A 26175-nucleotide genomic window follows, 5' to 3' on the forward strand; every position below is an offset into this window, starting at 1 on the left:
TGTTTTGACGATGAATTGCTGAATGTAAAAAAAGAAAAAAAAACATCCTTTCTGCTTGTGGCTTACAGTTCCTACTTATGTGACGTGACTCTGAAATCCGAAGATGGCAAAGAGTTTCCTTGCCATAAAAGTGTCCTTTGTGCAAGACAAGGTGCGAATTAAGTTTTTTTTTCCAATGAAATACTTGTAACCAGGTGAAATTACATTTTCATGTGGGATCTCTTATTTGATAGCAGCTTCACGATGCTTTTATCTAATTTTTGCAGAATTTATTTGTAAAATAATATCTCGAGGAACTGGCGTTCTCTACCCATGGTATAGATAAACCATATCTAAAATGTATAATTGTAATATATATAATAATTTGGAGCATGATGTAAAATTATAGTGAAAAGTCTGAATCAAACACAATTACGTAGATTTCTATTTTGGTTACATAATGCACATTTCAAAACTCAATTCACACAGTTAAATAAATTTGACTTTTCCCTTGCGGATTTCTCTGTTTACCTACTCCTTACGAGGACAACTGACCTTCATTAGCATTGCTGCTGGGTCAGACCTGTGAAGACCTTATTTCCAAGCAGCTTGGAGTCTGAAGACGATCACAGACATTTTCACTCACTATTATCATCACACTGATCAGAGCTAACCCTGCATCTTTGCTTAATTTTGGTTGTCAATATGATAGTTTCAGCTGAGAAACTTTGTCGGGGGCGGTGATGATGTAAATGAGGAAATGACCAGCTTACAGAAGCATATTTGAATTAGAAAGTTCAGATTTTCTTGTCGATTCAATTTCCCATTCAACGGGTAGCATTTAGAAAGTATTTATTTGTCATGTAAACATCTTTTGTTTGTGTAAATGTTTACAGAATACTTCCACAGTATGCTGAGCAATCCGTGGATTGAGGTTTGTTGTATTAATTTTTATTTTTTTTTCTACCCAGCTTGTCAGTGATGCTCAACTAAATTATTTGCTTTACAATATCTTGGCATAGAAGTTACACTAGTTCACAGGCAGACGCTTTATTCCCTCAGGCTACTGCTGGCACTGCACTTCGGATGCCCATCAGCTCAGACATTTTGTTTGCAATTCTTGAGTATATTTACACAGATGATTGCCCCACCATTAAAGGTATCTTCACTTTACATGCTTGAAACATCGTTTTTGTAACCCTGCTTGTTTTTATTTACATGCGCTATGAATACATTTGAAACTTGATATGCTGTTGTCCTTTTTTTCACTCCAGAATCTATGAATGTGGCGTTTGTCTGCAACGTGCTTGTTGTGGCTGATCATCTGCTGATAACACGATTGAAGGAAATGTGCGAGGTTGTCATCACAGAGAATTGTATGTCACATTTGTATTTTTTTTTTAAATACTCTTGCTTCAGGAAACTGTAAACTAACTGCCTTCTGTAATCTACACATCATGATAAATTTGAGTCGAACAAATATCACCATCTGCGATTGGCTGGCAACCAATTCTGGGTGTGCCCCACCTCGTGCCCGAAGACAGCTGGGATAAGCTCCAGCACCTCCCGCCACCCTCGTGAAGAAAAAGCGGTCAGGAAGATAAATGAATGAAATATCACCATTTAAAAATGCATTTTGTACAATATATAACTTAATTTTTGCTACATATTGTCGGGGAATTAACGTGATTCTGCATTGCTGTGGGTAGATGTCAAGAGTTAAAAGAGAACTCGAGGATAATTCCAATATAGTATTCGATATGTGCTATCACTGGGCTTATATTATAGTCAAGGTTGTGTTTGTGGTATTAAAATTCAATTCAATTCCTTCTCGTCATTCTCAGAACTCTGCCATTTTGATCCTGCATCACCCCGTGTTTTCAGCTGAAATCGACACCAAGTGCCTTTTGGCTCATAGTGTGAACTTCACTGTTGGTCCCAACTAATGTGGGCGCATGGGGCATATTTGTGCAATGAAAATTGTTGACTTGAGTTCCTCTTTATTTTTTCTGGAGAAATAACATCATACTTTTGTTGGATATGAATAAAAACCGCTGCCGCTGATTGCATACCTTTTCTGCAACCTTCCGAAAGTGGCTCATTCTGCTAATTTGTTCTTTGCAGTATCTCTGAAAAATGCCGCAGAGCTGCTGGAGTTTGCCACCATGTACAACGCAGGGCAACTGAAACTCTCCATCCTTCAGTTCATTGTGCTGAATATGGCTGCGCTACTCGAGTCAAAGTGAGAACCAGGATTGATGGTTATGCAGGGGCTTGAAATGTCAACATGAGATTTCAATTCATGCAAACAATTGCTCGCGTTGAGCTGAAACATTTGTGCAAATTTAGTATGTTTCACATTTTTTCCATTCACATCGGTCAGTAAACAGTGTAATTTTTCTAGTCACACTTTAATGTCCTAGTCGCACTTTAATGTACTGTTAATTGCTCAATAAGCATACCGTTCTTATGGTTCCCTGAAAATTTGAGGGAGGTCTGCCTGATGCCAGCGAAATGAAATACGCATATTAGCAGATATCGTTATTGAATAAATGCTGAATACTGTAATTATTTTCCTTGTTTTGGTTATGCGGTGCATAAAATTGATTGCTTATGTGTCAGCTCCTTATGATTTATTATTTTCTGTGATCCCATTAGAGCACTGGACTGTCTCAGCGATGAAGTGCTTCTGGAGCTTTCTGCAGCCTACAAGAGGATGGTCAGTCACCCCAACACCTGCCCCACAAACGTTCCTATTGCTGGTTACTGTTTTTGTCAAATCAAAGTCAAAAAAGTCAGTCAGCTTTATTGTCAAATATGCTAATATGCATGACATACAGCACAGATGAAATTGTAAATCTAATGTAGATCTAGCTTCGTTATAAGACGATTCTGGGATACTCAATACTATTATAACAATATTATTTTCCCACACCAGTACTAAACTTTTGAATTGTAACAGATATCGATGCCACTATTACTTTTGATCCGTAAAATCTGAAGAAACCTTTTCATCGATGGACCACTCCTGTACGACTGAGAGCTTACACAGACGTATTGAAGGACAGTCTTATATCATATCCTAAAAATATTTATGGCAACCAAAGGCTTTCTTTCAGCTGGGCTAAACTGGAATCTACAGTATTTGGATGACGGTACATCATGGTACAGTTAGAATTGTATTTTTTACATTTTAATTTCAGGTCCCAGCCATGCACAGGAGAGTTGTCACACCAAATCCTGATGCCCCGGATCTCAGTATGTATGAAGATGAAGATATTGACTTCACCTTAGCCCACAAATTAGAATCTGAATTGGACCAATCTAGCAGGTAAACAGCCTTGAAGTCAGCCCAAACATTGCCAATGATTTTTTTAGTTGATATTGTAGCAATCCGATCTGTGAAAGAAGAAGGAAAAAAACAAAGTTAAAATTACGGCAGAATGGGCCTTGACTTGGGTAATGTTTTTCTTTTACATAGACAGTAAATATGAACGTAGTATAGCCCAAGTTGATTTACTCTCCAAAATAAAACCAAGATGTGTAATCTGTAAATTATGAACCAAGTTGTTTTTAACCTTAAAGGACAACCGACGTCACTTTTTTGTTTCTTAACTGACATCAGAAAAACGTTTTAGAGCATATAAAATACCCAAAACACGCAGTCTGATATTTTTATTCAAATGCAAAACACCAATAAAAATGACTTAAAGTTTCCAAAATCTGCAAAACATTGAGCTGCGAACTGGGCATTTTCAGAAAGTCCCGCCCCCAGTTTGTGATGTCACGCCAAGACATATTGCATTGCTTGAGAATCAAAACAATGGCTTCAGATTCGGAGAATATGCTTTCTTGTTACACCTCTAGTTATGAATATGATTCAAATAGTTCTGAAGAGGAAAGCATACATGTTTACAATCGATTAAAGAATTTATTCCATGCCATTTTGAGGCAACATTGGGGAGAAACGATCACCAGAAAAGAGGCACAAAATGGCGACCTCCTGTGGCCACCTCCGTTTCCACAGGCTGATAAATTCCTTATATGGAGCTTGGACACCCTCTTCTGGCGGCTTCTGGGTGCAACACAAGGTTTTCAGACCAAACTACAGTAAAATACATTGACGTGATGGAATGACTGCTACAATGTGTCTTTTTTTTGGTCATGGGGCGTTCCTTTAGTGACGTCACATACGGACTCGTCACCAACTCAACAAGACTTCTGGAGTATTCAGCGCGAGTCTTAAAACGTAAAATATAGCTATATGCGGTGAAATCTTTGTAAAATACGCTCAATAGAAGTCATTTAAAGCCATTTTACAAATTATGGACACAACTTGTCCGGAGACGTCGGTTTTATTTGCCCCCTAAAAGGGACAGTTGATTGGAATGCACATTGGCGCATAACTAATATAATGAAAAATGATGTCTGCGCCATAATTCACCCCGCTGAAAAACTGATCTTTTTTTTTTTTTTTTTTTTAATGACTACATTCAGCACACCTTAATGACACCCATTAATGCTTGTTTTTCATCTCACTCTCTCAGTCATTGAGGGCAGACAATCTTTATAATGTTTCTCGGCATGTTTTGTCAAGTTCAATTGTCTGATATCAGTGGCCATTAATCACCTAATATGCATATGCACAATTCTGCTGTATTGTATCTCGAGCTGGGCTATATGACAACTTATTACACAAAAAAATAATAATGAACATTTTTAATTGTATTGGATAATAGATGGATGTTTGGATTGTGTGTTTAAGTGCAAAGTTGTGTTTTGGTCCAGAGATTTCTGTAATACATAATACGTAATAAGTTTCAGAATCATTGAATAATAGAATGTATTCATCACGATTTCAGTATCGATAAAAAAATATATACTTTTGATAAAGTGAAGATGATAAACAGTGTATACACTTAAAAATAAATGCAATTTAAATGTGTGCTGTTATTGAATCAAAACCCTCCTTCCTCAGGGAAGTACTGTTCAAGAAAGCCAAGACGAAAGCTAAAAAGAAACCAAGGCGACGCTCTGACAGCTCAGGAGGCTACACAATCTCTGAACTTATTCAAAGCCCCCCTGCTGCAGGTATGGTTGCACAAACACATACAAGTGATAGTATACTTAAAGGCCTCACTTTAGACTGATTTGCAATAACTATTTCTTTCAGGAGTTTCCCCGTGCCTAGTGAAGACACGAAAAGGCACCTCAACAGAGTCACTGCAGGAGCTGCTCACATCGGACTCAGAGGGTAGCTGCATGGGACTGGGTAGCCCCAGAGATATGCAGTCACCAGTGTTTCATGAAAGAGCTGCGGTTAGTGTAGTGTAGGGGTCATACATGTTATTCAAAGACAGGAAAGTAATTGGTTTTATTATCCACAGGACGAGGGGGTCTTGTGTCAGAGAATAAAGATTCCACCCAATACAAGGGATGACCTTCCACCTCCCCCCACCTCTAGTCCAAAAGATATCCCAAAGATCCTTCGCAAGTAAGATTGACCAGGGTTTTTCATGGCACAAATTAAGACACGGGTGATGCGATCCTGACCATGCACCATGCCGTACATGTACTCTATAAATTTAACAAACATACTTTTTTTTACAGGAACCATACATTAAGAGTTCCAAAAGGAGTATGACTATTATGTTAAATCAATCGTTTATTAAAACCTACATAGGAAAATAATTGACTCATAGCTTGTGTGATGGGGCCACATTTACTTCAGACACCTTATAGATTATTTTCAAGCAATCATCAAGCTTTGTTCGGTCCAGGCCCACCTGTGCTGCAATAGGTTGATGCAACACAAGGGTTGGATTTGGGGTTTTGAAACAAGTCCATTGAGATTTACACAACTTTGTATGGTCCTTCCAGCTGACTAAATAATGAATTTGTTATGTTATGTGTTGTAATAGTTTCCTCTCCAAATACATTGCACCTGAATCAAATGAAGGTTAGAAATATGATTCGAGAAAGTCACTTGAAGTGCATCTTTTTCTCCAGCAATATTTTGAATAGATGCATAGGAGAAAGTTTTCTGCCATGATGACTTGAAATCTCATCCAGCTTTTGACTGTATGTTATTTCGAACTGTAGACCTCCACATCCACCTCCAGTGTTGGATCTTAGAGCCATCATGGACATGGAAGCCAGCTCTGCGCAGACCGTCAAACCAGTTCCTAAAAGTCGAGCAAGGTAAAAATTCAATGCATATTCAGGTTGGCTACAGTTCTTGTTTATAGACTATTGATGGCACACGTTTGGGGGATTCCCACCCACTCTCCATATTTTTCTGCTTGCCTTCAGTGTTGGTACCCTCTGCAAATATTCTCCTACTCCTATGAAAGTGTCCCAAAAGCAAAGGAAGATGTTGGCCTTGGCCAATAAAGAGACCAATGTGGAGGCCACAGCATCCAAATCCACCCCTAGAGTCACGCCATCCAAAAACAGCAGTGGCAAGACCTGGTGAGTGTTCTCCCAAATCCATCCTTCCATTTTAAATATAACTTATTCTGTTCAGGCGAGACAGATTGTATGCTTGTAGCTTGCTATTTGGGCTGCTGTGTGAGGCCTTGCATTGTCATGATGCAAGATGAGTACTTTATGACACCTGTGTTTCTTCTTGACCTGCCTCAGCACTTAACAGGAGTTGGCACCAAGTTCATAAGTAACGATGACGTCAGATGTATTGTGAGCGACTGCTTGAGAGATTAGTCCAATCTCATTTTTATGCAGAGGGAATATAGAAGCTTTTGCATGGGAAAGCGATGTGACAACACTGGGAGACTTAAGTTGGGAGGGGATAAAAAAGTAAAAAAGGTTCTATCTTGATCAGAAGTCCTGATTCCAAAGAAATTCACCTTATTTATTGAATGGCCCTCATAGTCGCCATTTTGGCATATGTAAAAACACATACACTAGTTGAAGAGTCTTTTTCTTTAAACTTTCCCTGATTATTCACTTGTTTGTTTTTGTGTTCAGGACATGTTTTTGTTTTGTCCTCATTGTAAAACTTTTTAGGTTTGCTAACAATTACTTGTTTGTGTTTTTTCTAGTCCTTGGTCACCGAACCACCATGAATAGAGGTGCTAAACCAGGGGTCGGGAACCTTTTTGACTAAGAGAGCCATAAAAGTAAAATATTTAGAAATGTTTTTCAGTGAGAGCTACACGCGCGCGCACATACAAACGCTCGCGCGCGCAATACAAGCGCTCGCGTGCGCGAGCACACACACGCGCGGCCACTTTTCAACAAAATATCAGAATGTGTTATTTAAAATAACTTTGTGATAGTACTCACCGTTAACATGAATGGTTTTCCGTTCCTCGTGATTGGTCAAAATCCAGGCAAACTATCGGAATGAAACTCAATTTGCCGGTCCAGAGGCGAAGTTACTGCTAGCTAGCCTGCACACGGCTCATAAGCTTCCACACTTGCTATCTGCAATCTACTTCTCGCAGAAGTATGTTGATGCTAACGTTAACATGGGGCTTGTTAAAATGTCACTGACATTCGACTGTTTCATCGATGGTATTGTTTCATTGCAAATTAGAATCAGAACATTTTCTCTCCTCTAATGCTCCGGTGCATCCACGATGAAGTGCACTAGTTGGGCGTTTACCTTTTTCAACATGACAGCCACTATCATCCAATCAAAATGGCGCTTTCGGCCATTCTAGGTCAGTGTCATCCAATCAAAATGGCGCTTTCGGCCATTCTAGGTCAGTGTCATCCAATCAAAATTGCGCTTTCCGCCAACTGCAGCCCCAACGGGAAATAAACGGCGAAAAAAACGACAATATGTATTTCGTTTTATCGGCGAGCCATATGCAATTATCAAAAGAGCCATATATGGCTCGCGAGCCATAGGTTCCCGACCCCTGTGCTAAACCGTATTAGGCTTATGTATTGCTAAAAACACTGTTCTTTTTACATTTTTTTACATACATCATTCGGTTTATCAGTCAAATTAAAGCTCCACTATTTCAATGTGTTTCATGTTTCTACTCCACTGATTTCTGTCATCAGGGCAACAGCACTCCAGTCCCAACCTTCACCTTGCTCCTTCCGGGCGCTGCTTGAGGAGGAGGAGAATATCCTCCTCCGAGCGGGGCAGCCGGGACCTCACAGGGATCAAAGTGGTCAAGCGTTACCTGTCAGCATTACCCCTATTAATCGGAGGGTGTCATTCAAATGTGCTGATGGCGACGAGCCGGAGAAACCTGGGTAAGTTAACTCCATGCATTTTGTTCTGCTATCACTGGGAGGCACTGTGGTCAAAATAGTGCTTCACCTTACACAAGTTTAAACCAGTGATTCCCAATTGGCCAAATACAAGAGGTCATTGGGTGTACCATGGGAAGTGATTCGGTTTCACTTAAATTAATTTGGCTGGTTTTGTCTCCCTTCAATACCTGCAGACCAAATGTATTAAAATTGGGAGTAAAGTGAACATGATCTGGACATGCATTGTCTTTCTTTGTAACATTTTTCTTTGGGTGTGCTGTCAGTTGTTTTGTTGTGTCAGTCCTGACTGTTTTTTGAAGAAATCCCTATTCATATTGAGTGTATTTTATGCTTTGACAGTGAAACAGTTAGTTCATTAGAATGCCTGTTATATAGGCCGCCATTTTCATGGTGAATGTGGAAAAAGTGTAATTTACACTGGTATTGGCACAATATGATTGGCACAATATGAACATTGACAATTGAGAAAAAAAATAACATTTTCAAATATGAGTAACATACGCTGTATTTTAGTAGTGTACAAAAGACTCAGGGCATCAAAAGATTTGTCATGACAGTCTATTAGGGCTGGGGAAAAATATCGTTTTGCAATGTATCACAATACCTTTTTTTTTGCTCAATGCATGTTAAGTGAGTGGCGATACTTTAAAGTACATTTGCAAGGTTCGATCCCAGCTGTGACCTTCCTGTGTGGAATTTGCATGTTCTCCCCGTGTCCATGTGTGGGTTGTTCAACTTCCTCTCATATCTCCCAAACTTGCATGTCCTTAGATGTGATTGTGAGTATGAATAGTTATTTGTCTACACATACCCTGCAATTGGCTGGAAACAGGTTGTGGGTGAATGCAAAGTATAAATCGTGACTCAGATATCTATTTGCACGGGAGAAATTGAACCTGTTGCTCTTCTGTCTCAAAGTTGGAATTTTTCGCTGTGCTCCTACATGGGTGCGGTTAAAGCTGTAGAAGAATTGTGATCGTTTTGGAGAGGAAAACCTTCTCACCACATGTGGCAGAATAAGGCTCTATGGCAATGTGCCGATGTTTCTGGCATCCATGAATTTCTGGGTTTTCACGATTTACAACCTTACTTCTTCCCAAATGTTCAACCTTGCGTCTCTCAACGTAACATGTTACAGATTTTGACTGCTAGTCACATCTAAGTATTCAAATTACCAAACAGAGCTCACAGTTGGCCTATAAATTTGGAAGACACATACTGAGGGAGGAGCTGGCTGGCTTGGCTGATAGAGACTGGCGCGCGCACACACACACACACACACACACACAAGAAATGTGTATGCTTAGCAGTATGCATGACTTTGTGTGAAAGAGCAATTGAGAGACCATCAAAACATCTCAAGTTCGATTTAATGAGCAAAGGGAACAAGTGCAATAAACAGCTATCCCTGCAGTGTGACACCCGGTCATATGCGAATATGCCTCGTATTACATGAGTCCGAGAAACGTTCCGTAATTCTCTGTAACTACAGTGATACCTCGGTTTACGAACCCCTTGGCATGCGGACGATTTTTCAGGTTACACATGGAGCTGCCACAATGAGTGGTGTGTCGTTCGCGAACGAGCCCGGCTTGTTTTTGTCCTCTATTCCCCGCCTCCAGTCGTCGGTTAAAGCCATGTGATTGGTCAACAACGCAGCAGTGGGGTGGGGGGGGGGGTGTTACAGACAGAGAGAGTGAAGCCATTCTCCAAAAAAGTAAATAGCTGCCAACATTTTTGTTGTCCTCTCTTCCCCGCCCCCAGTCTACGGTTAAAGCCATGTGATTGGTCAAGAACGCAGCAGTGAGGGGAGGTGGTTTAAACATTAAAGAGAAAGGGAGAGTGACAAAATGGATAGAAAACAATGAAATTTGGACTCGTTTCAACTTTGATAGTTCAAAGGCAGAGTGTAGACTGCAAGGTTAAATTTCCCATCAATCAGGCTCCACAAATAACCCGCACAAGCCATCTGTACACTTAATGCAAAAAGCTATCAACCCAGCTAAACAGAACACAATTGATGAGGAACTAGGTAAAATTATCGCAGAGAAAGCACCTACAAGGGATCATTCCTCAAGATGGTAAAAGAAGATGGCTACGTTCATCATCAAGTGTTTAATGCTGATGAAACCGGCCATTCCATTAAGCCATCAACGACCATCACAAAGGTAAATAAAACGACTTTATTATACTGTACAGTTTATTCCTTTAATTATAATACCATAGCACATTTATTATACATAAAATAAGGTATATTTTGTGTAGTTTTAAGGCTTAGAAAATTAGAAAGTAGAAAATTATGTTTTATGGGGACCTGGGAACGGATTATTCTCATTTTAGTGGTTTCCTCTTGGAAATTAATTTTGGGGATACACACTTTTTGCCTTACACACTGTCTGGGAACCAATTGAGGTCATAAGCCAAAGTATCACTGTATTGCTGTCTTTGTCATTTTTTGGGGAGGGGCTCATCTACCAATGTTTGTAATACAGACATTGCCCCATTTAATAACATAGGGACTATTAGTCCGAGGCAGCTAATCTCTTCTTCTGCATCGCATCTGACTCACATCGCAACTCGCAAACCTCTGCACGCCGACTTCACAGTGCAGAGGTTGTGAGTTCAAACCCCGCTCTGTACTCCCTGTGAGGAGTTTGCATTCCACCCCCACCCCCTCCTCTGCATAGATTTTCTCCATGTCCTCTGGTTTCCTCCCACATTTCAAAAACATGCATGGCAGGCTGATTGAGCACTCCAAATTGTCCCTTGATGTACGTGTGAGCGCATTCTTTTCTATGTACACTGGCTGGTAACTCGTCCAGGGTGTCCCCCGCCTACTGTTTTTTTATGTCCATTGTGTATGCTTATCTTCTGGTGTACATTTTATTTTGTTCTTAACTTTTGTAAAGTGTCTTTAAGTATGATGAAAAGCTCTTTCACATAAAATGTATTATTATTACTGTCCTAAAACTGCTGGGATAGGCTCCAGAACCCCCGCAACGCTCGTGAGGATAAAATAAAGCACAAGAAAATGTAGGAATGTTTTATAGTGCGCAAATTTTGGAAAGCGCATTGTGAATATACTGTCTTCAGGTGGTTGTTGGTAGTGCCACACAGGTCAAAGATACAATGACCAGCAGAAAGTTACGGGACCTTTCACTTATCAAGTAATAAATTGGTATGGTTTAACTTTCCAACTGTTTATTGAATATTTGCTCACCCCGGCATTCCTCTAGAACATGTTGAAGACATTATAATATCATTGAATGCTTGACATATTTTTAATCCACCACACAATGATACTGGGCAGTCTTTTTAAAAGGGGACATGAGAAACGTAAATTTGTTTTAAGTTGGTCCATATATATTTCTTTTTGTATTCTTAATTACGCGAATAAGTATAAAGTATTATGCAACGGTTTGTATATAGATAAATGATACGATTTAGAGTCACGGTTGGGGGGCAGGGGGTCATAGAAAATAATTGAGAAGCACTGCTTTATCCTCAACATTCACAAGTAACGTGGATACGGGGATTCTATGTTTTACTACTTACTGGCAGTATGACTACCAACCATGAACACATTTTAGCCATTCCTCAAATGCAATCCAGAATCATGAAAGACTGGACATGATATTATTCTGTCCATTTGTGCCAATGGATGGTCCTCACATGAGATTAGCCTTGATGTTGAGAGTGGTGTGGGAGCTGTGCCTCAGGGATGGGAGGTTGTGAATTTGGGACACATCGTCAGTAGTGTGCCATCGTCAGTAGTGAGAGATACAGAGAGAGATAGAGAGAGGTCGAGAGATAGAAATAGAGATCTAGAGATTGAGGTAGATAGAGATCGAGATAGAGAGATATATATATATATATATATATATATATATATATATATATATATATATATATATATATATATAGAGAGAGAATCATGAACCACTGACGTGATGTTGAAGCTGTGCCTCAGGGATGGGAGGTTGTGAATTTGGGACACATCGTCAGTAGTGTGCCAAAGAATCATTGGGGGTTTCGCCCTTTTAATCACTAGACACCCTCATCGATGGTGGCCAGCGACAGGTTGATCACGCCTGCGCTTGTGTCCCATGCCCAATCAGATGTTCAGAAGCTGGTGGGGGGGTCTTAGGTTGCTGATCTATGAGCCCAACAAGGGTCCTTCCTCTTCATCCAGATCCAGTGGCTGCTTCTTTCTGCCGCTTCAGAGAGTGACCGAACTGTATGCCACAGAGCCTGTCCATGGATACCCAGGTCTTTTAGCAACCTGATGGTGGAGGAAGCCACAAACCCTCTGCATCCAACTTCAATTGGATATACAGTAAAGTCTCGTTATATCGATATTCAAGGGAGTACGAAAAAATATCGATATAACCGGGACTATCGATATATCCGACCCTGTTTGCATGCAATTTTCTCCGTGCGTGCATAGAAATAGTATCGATATAACCGGGACTATCGATTAATCCGATATCGATATAACGAGACTTTACTGTACCTTGGTTTTCCATCCCAGCTGTTGCGCATCCACTGCGAGTTCTGTGTAGCGCAGCTTCTTGCACTCATAGGCCTCTTCAACAGAGTTTTCCCATGGGACTGTGAGTTCTGCGATGTAGACAGCCTTGAGTGAAGGGGATCAGAGCACCAAGTCTGGTCTGAGGGTGGTGGCTGCAATCTCCGCTGGGAAAACAAATTGCTGGCCAATGTCAACCCGCATGTCCTAATCGCGGGCCCCGGATAGCTGTCCAACTTCTGGTTTGGCAGTAGGATGATTGGGCTTTTTCTGTCCCTCTCGGATGAAAGTCAATGGTGCTGTGCTGTACGTGGTGGCTCTCATTGGCAAGGAGTTGATGGTATTCCTCTTGCTCTCAAGGACAACTGCCAAACGCTTCAGGACCTGGTTGTGCCTCCAGGTGTAGCGGCCTTGTGTGAGGCTGGTCTTACAACCGGTCAGGATGTGTTTGAGAGTTCCTGGAGTTCGACAGAGGTCACAGGTTGGATCTTCGCCATACCATTGGTGGAGATTTTTTGGAGATGGGAGCACGTCATTGATAGCTCTGATGATGAAGCTGATGTTGCTTGCCTCCATTTCCTAGAGATCCTTCCAGCTGAGCCTTCTCTTCTCCAGGCCTTCCCACCTCATCCATTGTCCCTGCTTGGCAAGAGCAGTTGTTTTAGCTTCCTCTTGGCGACGCACCTCTGCTATCACCATTTTCCTTCTTTCCGATGTTGAAGCCTTACGCCAAGAAGGTTTGTTTGTAAGGCCAGACCCCCCTCTTCCTAGCTGAACGTGTCCCACAATGTCGCTGTGCCTTAGGGCTGCTGTGGCCTGCTGCACTGCAATGGATGGCGTCCATTTCCGTCCCGTTGATAGGGGGGGGGGTGCAGCTTGACTGATCTTCCGGTCTCTGGAGTCTGTGAGGGTCATCTAAAGTCTCACTTTAGCGCACTTGTACTCTTCGGTGAGGCTTGTGATTGGAAGCTCAAGGACCCCTTTGCAATAAAGGCCGATGTGGGACAGACAGCGTGGAACACCAAGCCAGCGTTTCACATATCTAGTGATGGTTCGCTCCATCTTCTCCACAGTTGAGAGTGGGACCTCATATACTGTGAGTGGCCACATTACCTGAGGGAGAAGTCCAAACTGCAGACACCAGAGCTTGAGCTTTCCTGGCAGCTGAGTCTTGGTGATGTCCTGCTTTAGTTGCTGCACTTGATCTTTGTCTCTGAGGCTTGCATTGTACCACCTGCCCAGGCTTTTGACCGGTTCCTCAGACACTGTTGGTATTTGGTCATCACCAATGCAGAACTTCACATTTTTTAGCTGTCCCTTGACGATTGAGGTGCTGCGTGACTTGCTCAGCTTGATTTTCATCCGGGCCCATTTAATGTTTTCCAAGTAGCTGCCTGGTGCAAGCTGCGGTAGTGGTCAAGGTGGCCATGCCATCCATGTATTCCCGGATAGGTGGGAGGTGGATCCCATTCCTTGTTCGCTCACCCCCCACCACCCACCTTGAGGCCCTGATGATGACCTCCATGGCCATTGTGAAGGCCAGGGGTGAAATCGTACAACCTGCCATGATGCCGACTTCTACACGCTGCCATGGTGTTGTGAAGCAGAGTTGCAGGTCTTCGAAGTAGGCTTTTACCAAGGCGGTAATGGAACATGGAAAAAGTTGAAGAATTCCCAGCGAAGGTTATGGGGAACTGAGCCAAAGGCATTGGCCAGGTCGAGGAAGATGACATGAAGATCTCTTGTCTTTCTTTGCCGCTTGGATTTGGTGCCAGATCATACTGGTGTGCTCCAAGCAACCAGAGAACCCAGGGATGCCAGCCTTCTGTACAGATGTATCGACGTACTTGTTCTTCTCCAGGTAGGTGGAAAGTCTCTGTGCTAAAACATTAAAGAAGATTTTCCCCTCAACGTTGAGAAGGCTAATTGGACAGAATTGACTGATGTCTGCCGCATCCTTCTCCTTGGGAATTAGTACGCCTCCGGCTCTCTGCCATTCCTTTGGTATTATCCCTTTCTGCCACACAATCCTCATGAGTCTCCAAAGATAACGCAGAACATCTAGTGCGTTCTTGTAGAGCTTATATGGAACTCCATTTGGCCCCGGGGCTGATGCTGATCTTGTAGGCCGTATTGTATTGTCCACTTCCTTCCATTTTGGAGGGCCTGTCTCGAGGTTGAATTCTGGTGGTTCAATAGGGGGGATGTCATGTGGGATAGCTAGTTTTTCCTGCCTTTTTGTGTCCTGGTGGACCTTTTCCAGATGCTTTTCAAGTTCCTGCTTGGAGGTTTTCAGGATTCCGCTTTTGTCCTTCGCGAAGAGGTCTTTGACAAACTTGAAGGGGTTTTTATAGAACCGTGTTCTTGTGTGTTCCTTGTTCTTGCGATGTTTTCTCAAGTTGTCTGCCCTTCGTAAGGTTGCCAACCGGCATGTCCCCTTGGAGCAGCATGAGACCTTCTTTCTCTGCATCAGAGACCTTCTTCCACTGTTTTCGCAGGTCCCTTCTTTCTCTGACCAGTCTGTCTATCTCTTGCTGCCTCCTGGATTTGGTTGGTGGTGGTCTTGCATTGGCGGTTTTCCGATGTACACTCCAAAGCGCTCCTCCCCGTAGTGATATCATGGTCAGTCGTTACGGAATTCGTCTTATCCAGTAGCAGTGTTTGAAATAACGTCTGCCCGGAGGCCCGGGGCATACAACATTTACGTCGGGCGTACAACTTTCAAAATGTCTCGGCCCGAATGGCCGACAACTTCTTCAAGAAAAAAAGTTTTTTTTTTTTTTTTTCAAATCAAACGTTTGCTTTATTCAATAAAGCAAACGCTAGCAATCAGTCGTGAAGGAATTCGTTTTATCCAGTAGCAGTGTTTGAAATAACGTCTGCTCGGAGGCCCGGGGCATACAACATTTATGTCGGGCGTACAACTTTCAAAATGTCTCGGCCCGGATGGCAGACAACTTCTTCAAGAAAAAAAGTTTTTTTTTTTTTTTTTTTTTTTTTTTTTTTTTTTTCAAATCAAACGTTTGCTTTATTCAATATAGCAAACGCTAGCAAACTGCTACAAACCATGTGAACTCCTCTTTCTAAGCGCCTTACAACTATCTTTTTTCATCAGAAAGAGAGATAATTCCTAAATTATATGGGTCTGGAGTTATATGAGCTTGAAATGAGGGCGGCTGTCCAAAATACAATGCAATGCATACATATTGGTTTATATAGTGCTTTAACAACAGCTGAAGCTGGAACAAAGCACTAAAATAGCTTTTTATCTATTTGTCTTACTATTCTATTTGAATTACTTCCGGGTGGAGTGAACGCTGGAGCGTGTGGCTGCCGCTACTCACCCACAGAAAAACTTATCCTGTGACTGTAAAGTGACCCTGAGAGTTTTGAAAGGCGCTTATAAATGAAATGTAATTATTATTATTATTATTCAAATACACTGTAGTTCTGGAGAGGAAAGCATACATGTTTGCAATTGATTAAAGAATTATATGTGCCATTTTGAGGCAACATTGGGGGAATATTTCTCACCCAAAAAAAAAGAGGCACAAAATGGCGAGCTCATGGCCAGCTCCGTTTCTTATATGGCGCTTGGATGCCCTTTTTTGGCGGCTTTTGTTAATGCAGTTCAGCGCAGGTCGGATATATCGACAGTACGGTTATATCGACATTTTTTCTAACTCCCGAGAATATCGATATAACGAGACTTTACTGTATTATTATTATTATCATCATCATCATCATCAAGTACACTTTACAGTCACGGTAAGTCCGAAGCACGAAGCAGGCTTCTGGTTGGCTGCCATGCAGAGTATGCAAATTGCCAAACCAACGTTCGTTTGGAAATTTGCATATTCGGCACGCAGCCAATCAGAAGCCTGTTTCGTGCTTCAGACTTTTCCGAGTGTTGTAAGGTTGTGCATTTGAATATCATTTTCCAAAGTAGATTGACAGAACCTCATCCCCAGAAGAAAGCTTCAAATTAATCAAGGGAGCATTTGTGGTAGGTACTTCCTTAATTAAAAAAATCCTTTGTACCTCGCAACACTGTTTTTTTTTTGTGATTAGTCGTCTTTTTGTGTTTCAAGTTGTGAAAAATGGGGCAGGCAACTTTCTGGGCGGGCAGGCAACACTTCAGAGTTGTCTGCCCTGGTGTCCGAACTTTTTGTCATGAGTTTCAGACATTGCCAGTAGCCATAGAAAAAAATAAGTGTCACCTTTTATAATTAATTCACTGTATATTTTATGTTGTATTTTCGCATCATAAAGACTGCATGGGCCAGTCAGACTAGGGACAGTAGGCAGATTGTGATTCGTGGGATGTACTTTGCTCAAGTCTGCTCGAACAAATAAAATGCACTTTACTCTAAAGGACCAAAAAAATACACCAATGAATTAATAGGAGCAACCCGCTAATGAATTTAATTCTGATTCACAAATATGACTGGAAATATTTTGCCTTGAGTATATAAACAATAATACCTTTGAGTATGTAAATACCTCCTCAGTACTTTTGATGACATTCACTGGATTTTTCTCAGTATGACAGTGAAAAAAATGCTTACGATTGACTACGGGGGAAGTGGGATGACCAGTTTAAAATTATGGTCAGCAAGGTTGATGCGACCTATGTCACCCTGACTTCAACAACACTCGTCTAGAGAAATATATACCGTGCCCAGAAACAGGCTTTGAAGCTGGGTGTCATCTGCCGTACTGTATTTGCAAAAGCCTGTGATTCAGTAAGGTTGAAATCTGAAATTAAACGCTTTTTCCGTAGTTCCTGCTTGTCTGCAAAGTTACTTTTGCTGTGTGTTTACCCTGCAGCAGATTGTCAAGGAGTCTTCCAGATGTTAAACAGCTGCGTTAGTCTAGAGGAAAGCCAGTGATACTAACAAGAATTGATAAGGGCAGCCCTCACGTCACATTATATCTTACGGAAGAGTGAGCAGGTATCAGGTTCCTCTTGGTATTTAGCGGAAAAGTCAAGAAACCACAGCACCAGTTGCACCAGCCTCGTCTTCCGGAACAGTCATTCCTTTAGATGTATTGCTGATCTATGAATCTTAACCCCCTCAATTCTGATTTTTAGAATCCTACTTGCTGTTGTCTCCACATGGCTTTCACATAATATAGCGAGGATAAATAAACAATAGTGAAATGTTGATCAGCTAAGGTCCTCGAAAAGATGTCTGGCGTGATTATGTCCAGGAAGGATCGAATGAATCTTAACCCATTTACGCCAAGCGTGTTCATATGAACACATTTTATTTTTAAATCAAAACAGAATATCAAATGGCTACAAATGCAGTATATCATTAACAATAATGTCATTAAATATAATTAACAGTAATGAATGTGGCAAGATGCACAAAACCGGGATAAATGGAGGACATTGATTCGCTGTGGCGACCCCTGAAGGGAAAAGCCGAAAGGAAAAGAAGAAGAATGAATGTGGCAAGAAACAACATAATGCATTTGAAATTGAATTTATCTGTGTTGACATGAACAGAATCAACATAAATGGATTAAGTAAATTTATATTTGCCTCAGTATTCAGTATAAAAACTTGTGGTTATGTTTGAATTGATTATATTGGCACTACAGCATACTTCCAGCGGATTCACATAGGGTATTTTCCGGTGTATAATGTGGACCCAAAAGACTTGCTTTTCTTCAAAAGATGATCCTGCACCTTATACGCAGGTGCGCCTTATATGTGAAGTAATATTGAGCAAAACATGTTTCGCAACAACGTACTGTCATCAGCCACCGACTCAATTTCCCCCTGTAGAAGAAGTAGTGCGTAACCCCAGCCTCTACTGTAGCACCTTATAATGTGGTGTGCCTTATATTTGGAAACCTTTATATGGTTATATATTATCTTTGGATAACTTTTGTCATTCATTGAAGGGGCATCTTATATGTACTTTGACGCGCCTTATATATGGAAAAGTTTAAAAATACAACATGCTTTGGGGGTGTGCCATATACTCTGGAGCGGCTGACACACCGAAAAATACGGTATTCACTGATTTTTTTTTTCTCCCAAAAATAAAAACAAACAAACATTTTTTGGGTTTATATGCTGTTTTTGTGTCCAAAGCAGCAACAGCATCGTTTTGAGTGCTATGTTGGTAGAAGAGTTTCAATTGGACAGTATTAGTGCTTTGCCACCTTCTTGTGACGTCTAATGGGCAGTCAAAAAACTTTTTAGGGATTGGGCATCAATTACACGCAGCTTTTGGGTGTTTATGGCTGGACTCATTCCCAGTACATCGAAACAGTTCACTGTATTTTCTCATGTCAGAATTTTTATTTGACTTGAAATTCCAAGAAAATGCCAAACAGTTGTACAAAGCAGGCAACTGAACTGTCAACTAAAATAGACTTTCTGGTCCACAAAACAGTTTTCAGGTGCAGTTTCTCAAGTGTAGCGAGCCAAAAATAACTGCCGTTTTGTGTTTTCCAAGATTTAAATCATGTTTTAAAGCTCATCATTCTGGTCCTAATACGGTCAGGATTGAGGTCCACATCATGATTTAGGCTAGTTACATGGTTACATTCCTTAATGACTGTATTCAAGTTGGATGTATAGGCAGCCAGTCACCTCGAAGCTGGCCACTCTGTTCTCATATTCTTTTGTTTGCCAATGAGACAGGACAGTGCCTCATACATCCTCTTTCTTTTCCTCCCCCCTCATCGTCTCTCCCTTCAGGCCCTGGGTGAAGGCAGCAGCAGCCGGAAGCCCCCCTCCTACCTCCTCAGTGACCTTTGCTTCCATCGTGGAGGAGGAGCGACAGCAGGAAGCGGCGCTAATCCGCAGTCGAGAGAAGCCGCTGGCACTCATCCAGGTACTGCGGCATTGCCTGTGTGTGGTAGGGCTTTCTTTGACTGACACGGATCGGCATGTGCCATGACACACAGCAGACACGGTTGAAGAAAAGGTTCTTCACGTTATTCTATCCAGCCTTCTTTTATCACGCTGCTAAGTCTCTTTCCCCCCAAAGGACTTTATGGTTTACATGATCGATAACAACGTGCAACAAACTTTTATCATGAGAGATACGTTCCAGACCCACGATAGATGAAAATCACCAATTTTGAGCCACTTTTTTTCCAAACACGGTTTTACAGCGCCCCATAAGCACATAGACTTTAAAAACTCTTTTTTAAAAACGAGTTCATCAATAGTATTCACATGCTCTCACTTGATCCAAACCATAGAATGTCATTTCTTGTCAGTCTAAGCGCTGTAATTCAATCAATTGTACTTTGTATCTTAATGCTAATGTATGCTTGTTTAGCGCTTGTGTTAGGATAATTGTAAACCTTCAAACATTTTATTTTAACCCGCGTGGAGAAATAACATTTCAAAGGCAGAACACAGTACCCCATGCAGTGAAGGGATTTCTTCTTCCGCTTGCTGTTAATTTAGTGTGCCTTATCTCTTCCAGTGCACCTCATTTCTGCCCATCATGTTGCAGCACAATGTGGTAATCCAGTACACTGAAGGTGCACAACTCTTAGTTCAGACGTGTTTATATGCTAACAAAAATCATCAAAGCAACGCTGTTTAAAATTCTACTATATTGCCACAGCAGGAACCATGGGCTGTGATGAAGTGGGGTTTGGGGTCCATCGTCTTCGTGTCGCTCTGTGGCAGATCGTTTTATGACCATAGTTGGTTGGAAAATTGCTGAAAAAAGTTACTCTGTTGCCAGCCTTCTTTCATCACCTTCCTAAAATCCCTACCACGACTCTCTGTTTGGCCCCATGAAAAACATTAATTTTGTCCTGTCGGCAGGTTTTTTTTTTTTCACCCTTAGAGGGTGTGGTTCTGCTGCTGCAGATAGTTTCCTCAAATATGCCTCCTTTTCTTGACCTTCTCTTCTCTCTGTGTAGCTTGAAGAGAGGGCGATTCAAGACCTTCTGTTCCACTACAATGGCTATGACAACCCTGATGAGCTGATCTTGGTGGAGAGGGCCTCCTCGGGTCCCATGGCAGCTCCAAGATGGAACAAACACTGATGACTTGCCATAACATGGGAGTGAAGTGAGATGATTTTTGGCGGTGTGCTTATTAAATCAAGTCCTCATCGATGACAACTCTATGCTACTTATTGCTGTGTTACATTAAGTTGTTCTCATTCGCTCAATTGTGTTCTTCATGGGTGTCACGGGATGAATGTATCCCATAAGAAGGAAATGTAGTCTGTCTGAAGCCTTTTGCAGCATAAACCTTTTTTTTGCTCACATGACTAACGTTAATGCTGCCCAATTGTTGTAACGTGATGTTGCCAAAGAACTGAAATTGAGATGGAGACACACACGGAGGGTGCACAGAGAAGTGTAAGTTTGTTTCATTGGAACTTCTCCATAATCTTGAGAAAGATTGGAGTGCCAACTGGATTTAGAAAATGGCAAAATTGACTACATTTCAACTGATTGATTTGGAGAGATGTTTGATGTCATTTGGCGTCATTCGATATTTGAAAGTGGGGTAAACCCAAATTGTGTCAATCTTCCAATCCGTGGTTTGGTGTGTTCGAGTGACATAATAAATATTTTGCAGGGTGCATTTTCTTTGCAAGGTGCTGCTGTGCTGTTATCAATCTAAATCAGATGTCACAAAGAACATCGATGAGAAGGTTTCTTCAGCCGTCATCTGTACTTTTTGAAGGTGTCGGACGTTTCGCCTCCTATCCAAGAGGCTTCGTCAGCGAACTAAAGTCTGACTGGTCGTATCGGCCCTATTTATGTCTGGACATTAGGGATATATAAATAGGGCTGATACGACCAGTCAGACTTTAGTTCGCTGACAAAGCCTCTTGGATAGGAGGCGAAACGTCCGACACCTTCAAAAAGTACAGATGATGGCTGAAGAAACCTTCTCATCGATGGACCACTCCTGTACGACTGAGAGCTTACACAGACGTTACATGTATTTTCTGTCCTGATTTACATACTTGACTTTTTTTCCCCAGCCAGTAAGGGCAATGTAGGTACCTCAATTAGGCCATGTGATATTAAGTTTCTGTGATTGGGTTGTCTTGGCATTAAAAAAGACGATGAGAAACAGCAGGCGATAAAGTATCATACCTGTGCAATGACCGTGTGTGTGCGTGTATGTGCAAAAACGGTGACGTCTTTAATGTCCTAAATTTTTTCCTAGCCATGATCCTCTTTGGCGTAGAATCTCTCTGACTCACTAAAAAATGGTTGCCTCCTGACATGCTGGCTTGCCTGCATGAGCCAGAAACAATTTGCACATCTCAGCCTCTAATTGACTGCAGTGACCCTGATCCCAACCTCGGTGCGCGACAATTGACTGGTTTTGCTGAGCGTAATTACAACTAAAGCATCATATCACAAGTCAGGAAGAGAGTGCTTGTGGGGGTAATATTAAATTTTCATTAGTGTCTAATCAGCTGAAGTATTTTTTATCATGCCACTCTAGCAGGTTATTGGGAATCAAACTGAGATGCAGTGGAATGAGAAGTATTGTTGGTAGGTATAGAAAATACAGTTTGAGACATAATAAACTGCCGTGTCCGCATCAATTCTTGATGAATAAATTATAATAAAGGTGTATTTCAACCCACAGTCCCTGTGGAGAAAATCCCATTGTACTCCACCCTGGAAATTCATATTTATAGGCTGGAATAATGAAAGTGTCCATCCGTCAAAAGTAACTCTCCTTTTATTGTTGAGGGCGTGCCGATTTATTAAAGGTGGTTGATTTGAGGACAGTGCGTGCAATGTGTCACTTGGGAGATGGGGGAGGACAGACCTTGGCCATTTTCCAGCCAGCCAGATGGAAAAAGCTGTGAGGGTGTCCTCCAAGCTGTTAGCATAACTCCTGTATTATTGATGGCTAAAAAAGACTATGTTCCATACATTCAATGCAATAATGTCCGACCTGCTGAATAGTGTCAGGTGCAAACCCTAATAAATGAACTCAAAATTCCCATTCATCCTGTCTGACTGTATGGATTTATAAACTGTAAATAATAATAATGTAGTGATATAATTCAAAAAGCAGAGGGAATGAGTTAAATGGAAAATTCGGTTGAACTCAATAAAATCATGCGGCTGCTGCCAGAATTTTACAGAAGCTATGGGGCTGAACTTGGGCCGCTCGAACTTCGCCTGGGCCAAAAAATATAATAATCCATTCCATCTGGAAGATTGCAAAAGAAGACAACTGTAATACTTACATGTTCTTTATTTGGATCATGGATACAGTATGTATACAGTGTATTTTATTTCATGGTTAGCATGAATTAATGGTCATTTAAAGTGACAGTAACCGTATTTATCATGACAGATCGATCGTTGCCTTTCAAATGTTTTTTTTTCTACAGCGGGAGGGCGTAGCCTTTTTTTCCTTAACTTCAACTCGCATGTGTATTGAGAACATTTAAAATATTAAATTTAGATTTTTGTTCCTACAACCCCACAACCTACATTGTATTGATTTTGAGCATCACTAGCATCGATATGCACTCAGTTTAGTGGTATATGACACGATGGCTTAAAATAATAATCATACTCATACTTTGTATAGACAACGTGAGACTTCTCTTTTTGTCAAGAAAATCTGCCAATTAATGATAACATCTATTTCATACTTCCACTCCTTGTGACAAACATACTGTATTATAATTTCTGTAAATCCGCCAGTTTTAGCAAAAATGAAGTTTCCAACTGTCGTCCAACGATGCAAGGTGTCAAGTGCGGCAGGCAGCTGAAAACACAATGACATCATCAACAGTCAACTTTTGTCTTGTTTTCTTGGGCTTTGCCTTTTCTTCCTCTTATTTACTGACGAAAACAATGGTTGAAACAGTAATTTGTATTTTAAATAGTTCATGTGTCATGTGTAATTTTGTACTGGATTTAGGCAGGAACAACAGATTTACCTGGTTGTTCATCTAATCCAGACATGGGCACACTAGGGCCCGCGGGCCACATACGGCCCGTGAGGCTTTTTAATCCGGCCCGCCGAATTTGCCCAAATTATAGTACAAACAGTGTCTACAACTCATGACAAAAAGTTAGCGGACAACAGGGCAGATAACTGAAAAGTTACCTGCCCAATTTTTCACAACTTGAAGCACAATGAGACAACTCATCACATTACAAAGAATTGTCACAAAGTATAAAGCTTTTTCTAAATCAAGAATGTACATACTACAAATGCTACCTTGCTTAATTTACAGTAAATGTGCATGGCTGTAGATTTTGCTGCAGTAGTCGATTGTCATTGTGGTGCACAATGCAACGTTTGCATTGCTTCCTATGAGCCACTAAGCCCCTTTCATTAGTCTCACGTACACTTTACAGTCACGGTTTAATGTAAATTTACGTTTTGTAGCGTCACATATGTTGTTAGCTTCTTTTGAATCTTTCTTCTGGGCTGAGGTTCTGTGCATCTATTTTGGAAAATGACATGCAATTGCACGACTTTATAACGCTTGCGAAAGTCCGGAAGAAAGAAGCAGGCTTCTGATTGGCTGCCGTGCCGAGTATGCAAATTTCAACTGCAGGTAGCCTATGTCTGTGTGCTCGGCGACGGTACACGTGTATTGTTTGCGCGTGAAGGCAAGGGCGTCAGTGGAGAGTTTGTTGAGCGCGCGGTCAGGACAAACCATCTATGATTTGGCGGAATTTAACACAAGTAGGTATTATTGAGCTTGAATATTTCGTTGTGTAATATGTTTTGAATGTTAAAAGTTATTCCATTTTTCAATAAATGTTGATTTATTTAACTTTGCCCCTTCAATGAAAACTTAATTAAAAACAGACGCAATCTTGATAAATCACAGTGCATATGTTATTTTAATCTATTTCCATTTCCTCCTCCAAGTATCTGCGAAATAGTATGTAAACGCCATATTCCTTGAGACCATTTTTTTTGTTTCCCACTGACATCAGAAAAACGTTTTATAGCATCTAAAATACCCAAATCAGGCCGGCTGATATTTTTAGTTAAATGAAAAACACCAATAAAAATGACTTCAAAATGAATCCGGAAATGGCCAGTTTCAGAAGGTCTCACCCCCTTGTTCGTGACGTCACGCCAAGACGTCTTGGCTTGCTGGAGAATCAAAACAATGGCTTCAGATTCGGAGAAGATGTTTTCTTGTTACTCATCCAGTTATGAATATGATTCAAATAGTCCTGAAGAGGAAAGCATAAATGTTTGCAATTGATTCAAGGAGTCCTCCCATATCAATTCGAGCCGTCAATGACAGCAATGTAGCACCCAAAAAATGCAGATGATTGCGCCCAAGCTCCGTTAGAAATGGGCTGATTTGTCAGCTGGGAATTTGTGTCAGCGAATATCAAATAGTTGTCTTGGTGCAACACACAACGATTCACCATCGCGTTATTTATGTGTTTTCCTTCTAATTTTGCCATCAACACGGATCAACACGAAGTTTTCAGACCAAACAAAGTACCCAAAATGCATTGTATGTCGCTTTCTCGGTCAGGGGCGGTCCAAACGTGACGTCACATGGGGGTCGTCATCAACTCGAAAACAAGACTTCATGAATATTCAGCGCAAGTCTTAAAACGTAAACTATAGCTATATGCTGTGGAATCTTTGTAAAGTCAAAGTCATTTGAAGTGATTTTATAAATTATGGACATAACTTGTCTGAAGGCGTCGGTTGTCCTTTAATGCTTTAGTATTTCCGGCCCAAACACTCCCTCCAAATGCGCCTGGCCCGGCCCCTCTGTCAAATTTTAGAACCCAATGCGGCCCGCGAGTCAAAAAGTTTGCCCACCCCTGATCTAATCCATGCACCCATCCATCCATTTACTAATCTAATTATGCTCAGGAGGGTCGTAGGAATGCTGGAGCTGATCCCAGCTGTCTTCAGGCATAGGCGGGATATAACTTGAACTGGCGGCTGTGATTTATACCTGCCAAAAAATATAGAGATATATGTGTATATTATGTCTCTTTGTCGTCCAACCTCCCAATCTTCACCCAGTATGTAACCTGTGCCACCAGATACAATAACATTTGGGACTTGTTTTATGCCAACACTAAGGGGGAATATACACACTAGCATCTCCCGCTTTTTGGAAGATTGTGTCTCTCCAGCCCGTGTACAAACCCCTGATGCCCAGGCAGCTGTAACCCGCATGGTCAGAAGATGGTCTAAGGCTGGAAAGGCTAAGCGGGATTGCGTCATTTAACCAGGGGGGAGCTCTTCAATAAGGTTCCTGGAGGTGATTCACTCACCGACACCATCACGGACTCCATTAACTTTTGTGAACACCGTAAACACCAGGACTGTGAGGTATTTTTTTCCAAAAACAAACCATGGATTAGTTCCTACACAAAAGGCTGGCCTGAAAGAGAAGAGGGGTTCTTTTGCGTCGAGAAACAGACAG

General features: G+C 41.3%; 1 protein-coding gene across 1 annotated transcript in view; it reads left to right on the forward strand.

The window, feature by feature from the left end:
* Nucleotides 1–21358, forward strand: part of ibtk (inhibitor of Bruton agammaglobulinemia tyrosine kinase) — a 34626-nt gene extending 13268 nt beyond the window's left edge. Inside the window, exons 15-29 of the mRNA XM_088998225.1 lie at nt 69–151; nt 876–913; nt 1042–1138; nt 1254–1355; nt 2104–2221; nt 2638–2698; nt 3183–3310; nt 4958–5070; nt 5153–5298; nt 5367–5473; nt 6082–6180; nt 6292–6450; nt 8014–8211; nt 19482–19617; nt 20669–21358. Coding sequence (XP_088854351.1) covers nt 69–151; nt 876–913; nt 1042–1138; nt 1254–1355; nt 2104–2221; nt 2638–2698; nt 3183–3310; nt 4958–5070; nt 5153–5298; nt 5367–5473; nt 6082–6180; nt 6292–6450; nt 8014–8211; nt 19482–19617; nt 20669–20794 — 1711 coding nt within the window. The 3' untranslated portion in view covers nt 20795–21358. The remainder of the gene's footprint in view (nt 1–68; nt 152–875; nt 914–1041; nt 1139–1253; nt 1356–2103; nt 2222–2637; nt 2699–3182; nt 3311–4957; nt 5071–5152; nt 5299–5366; nt 5474–6081; nt 6181–6291; nt 6451–8013; nt 8212–19481; nt 19618–20668) is intronic.
* The last annotated feature ends 4817 nt before the right edge of the window (nt 21359–26175 follow it).

The sequence above is a fragment of the Hippocampus bargibanti genome, linkage group LG06 (genome assembly GCF_051943395.1).
Source record: "Hippocampus bargibanti isolate YZ-2025 linkage group LG06, ASM5194339v1, whole genome shotgun sequence".
Taxonomy (NCBI): Eukaryota; Metazoa; Chordata; class Actinopteri; order Syngnathiformes; family Syngnathidae; genus Hippocampus; species Hippocampus bargibanti.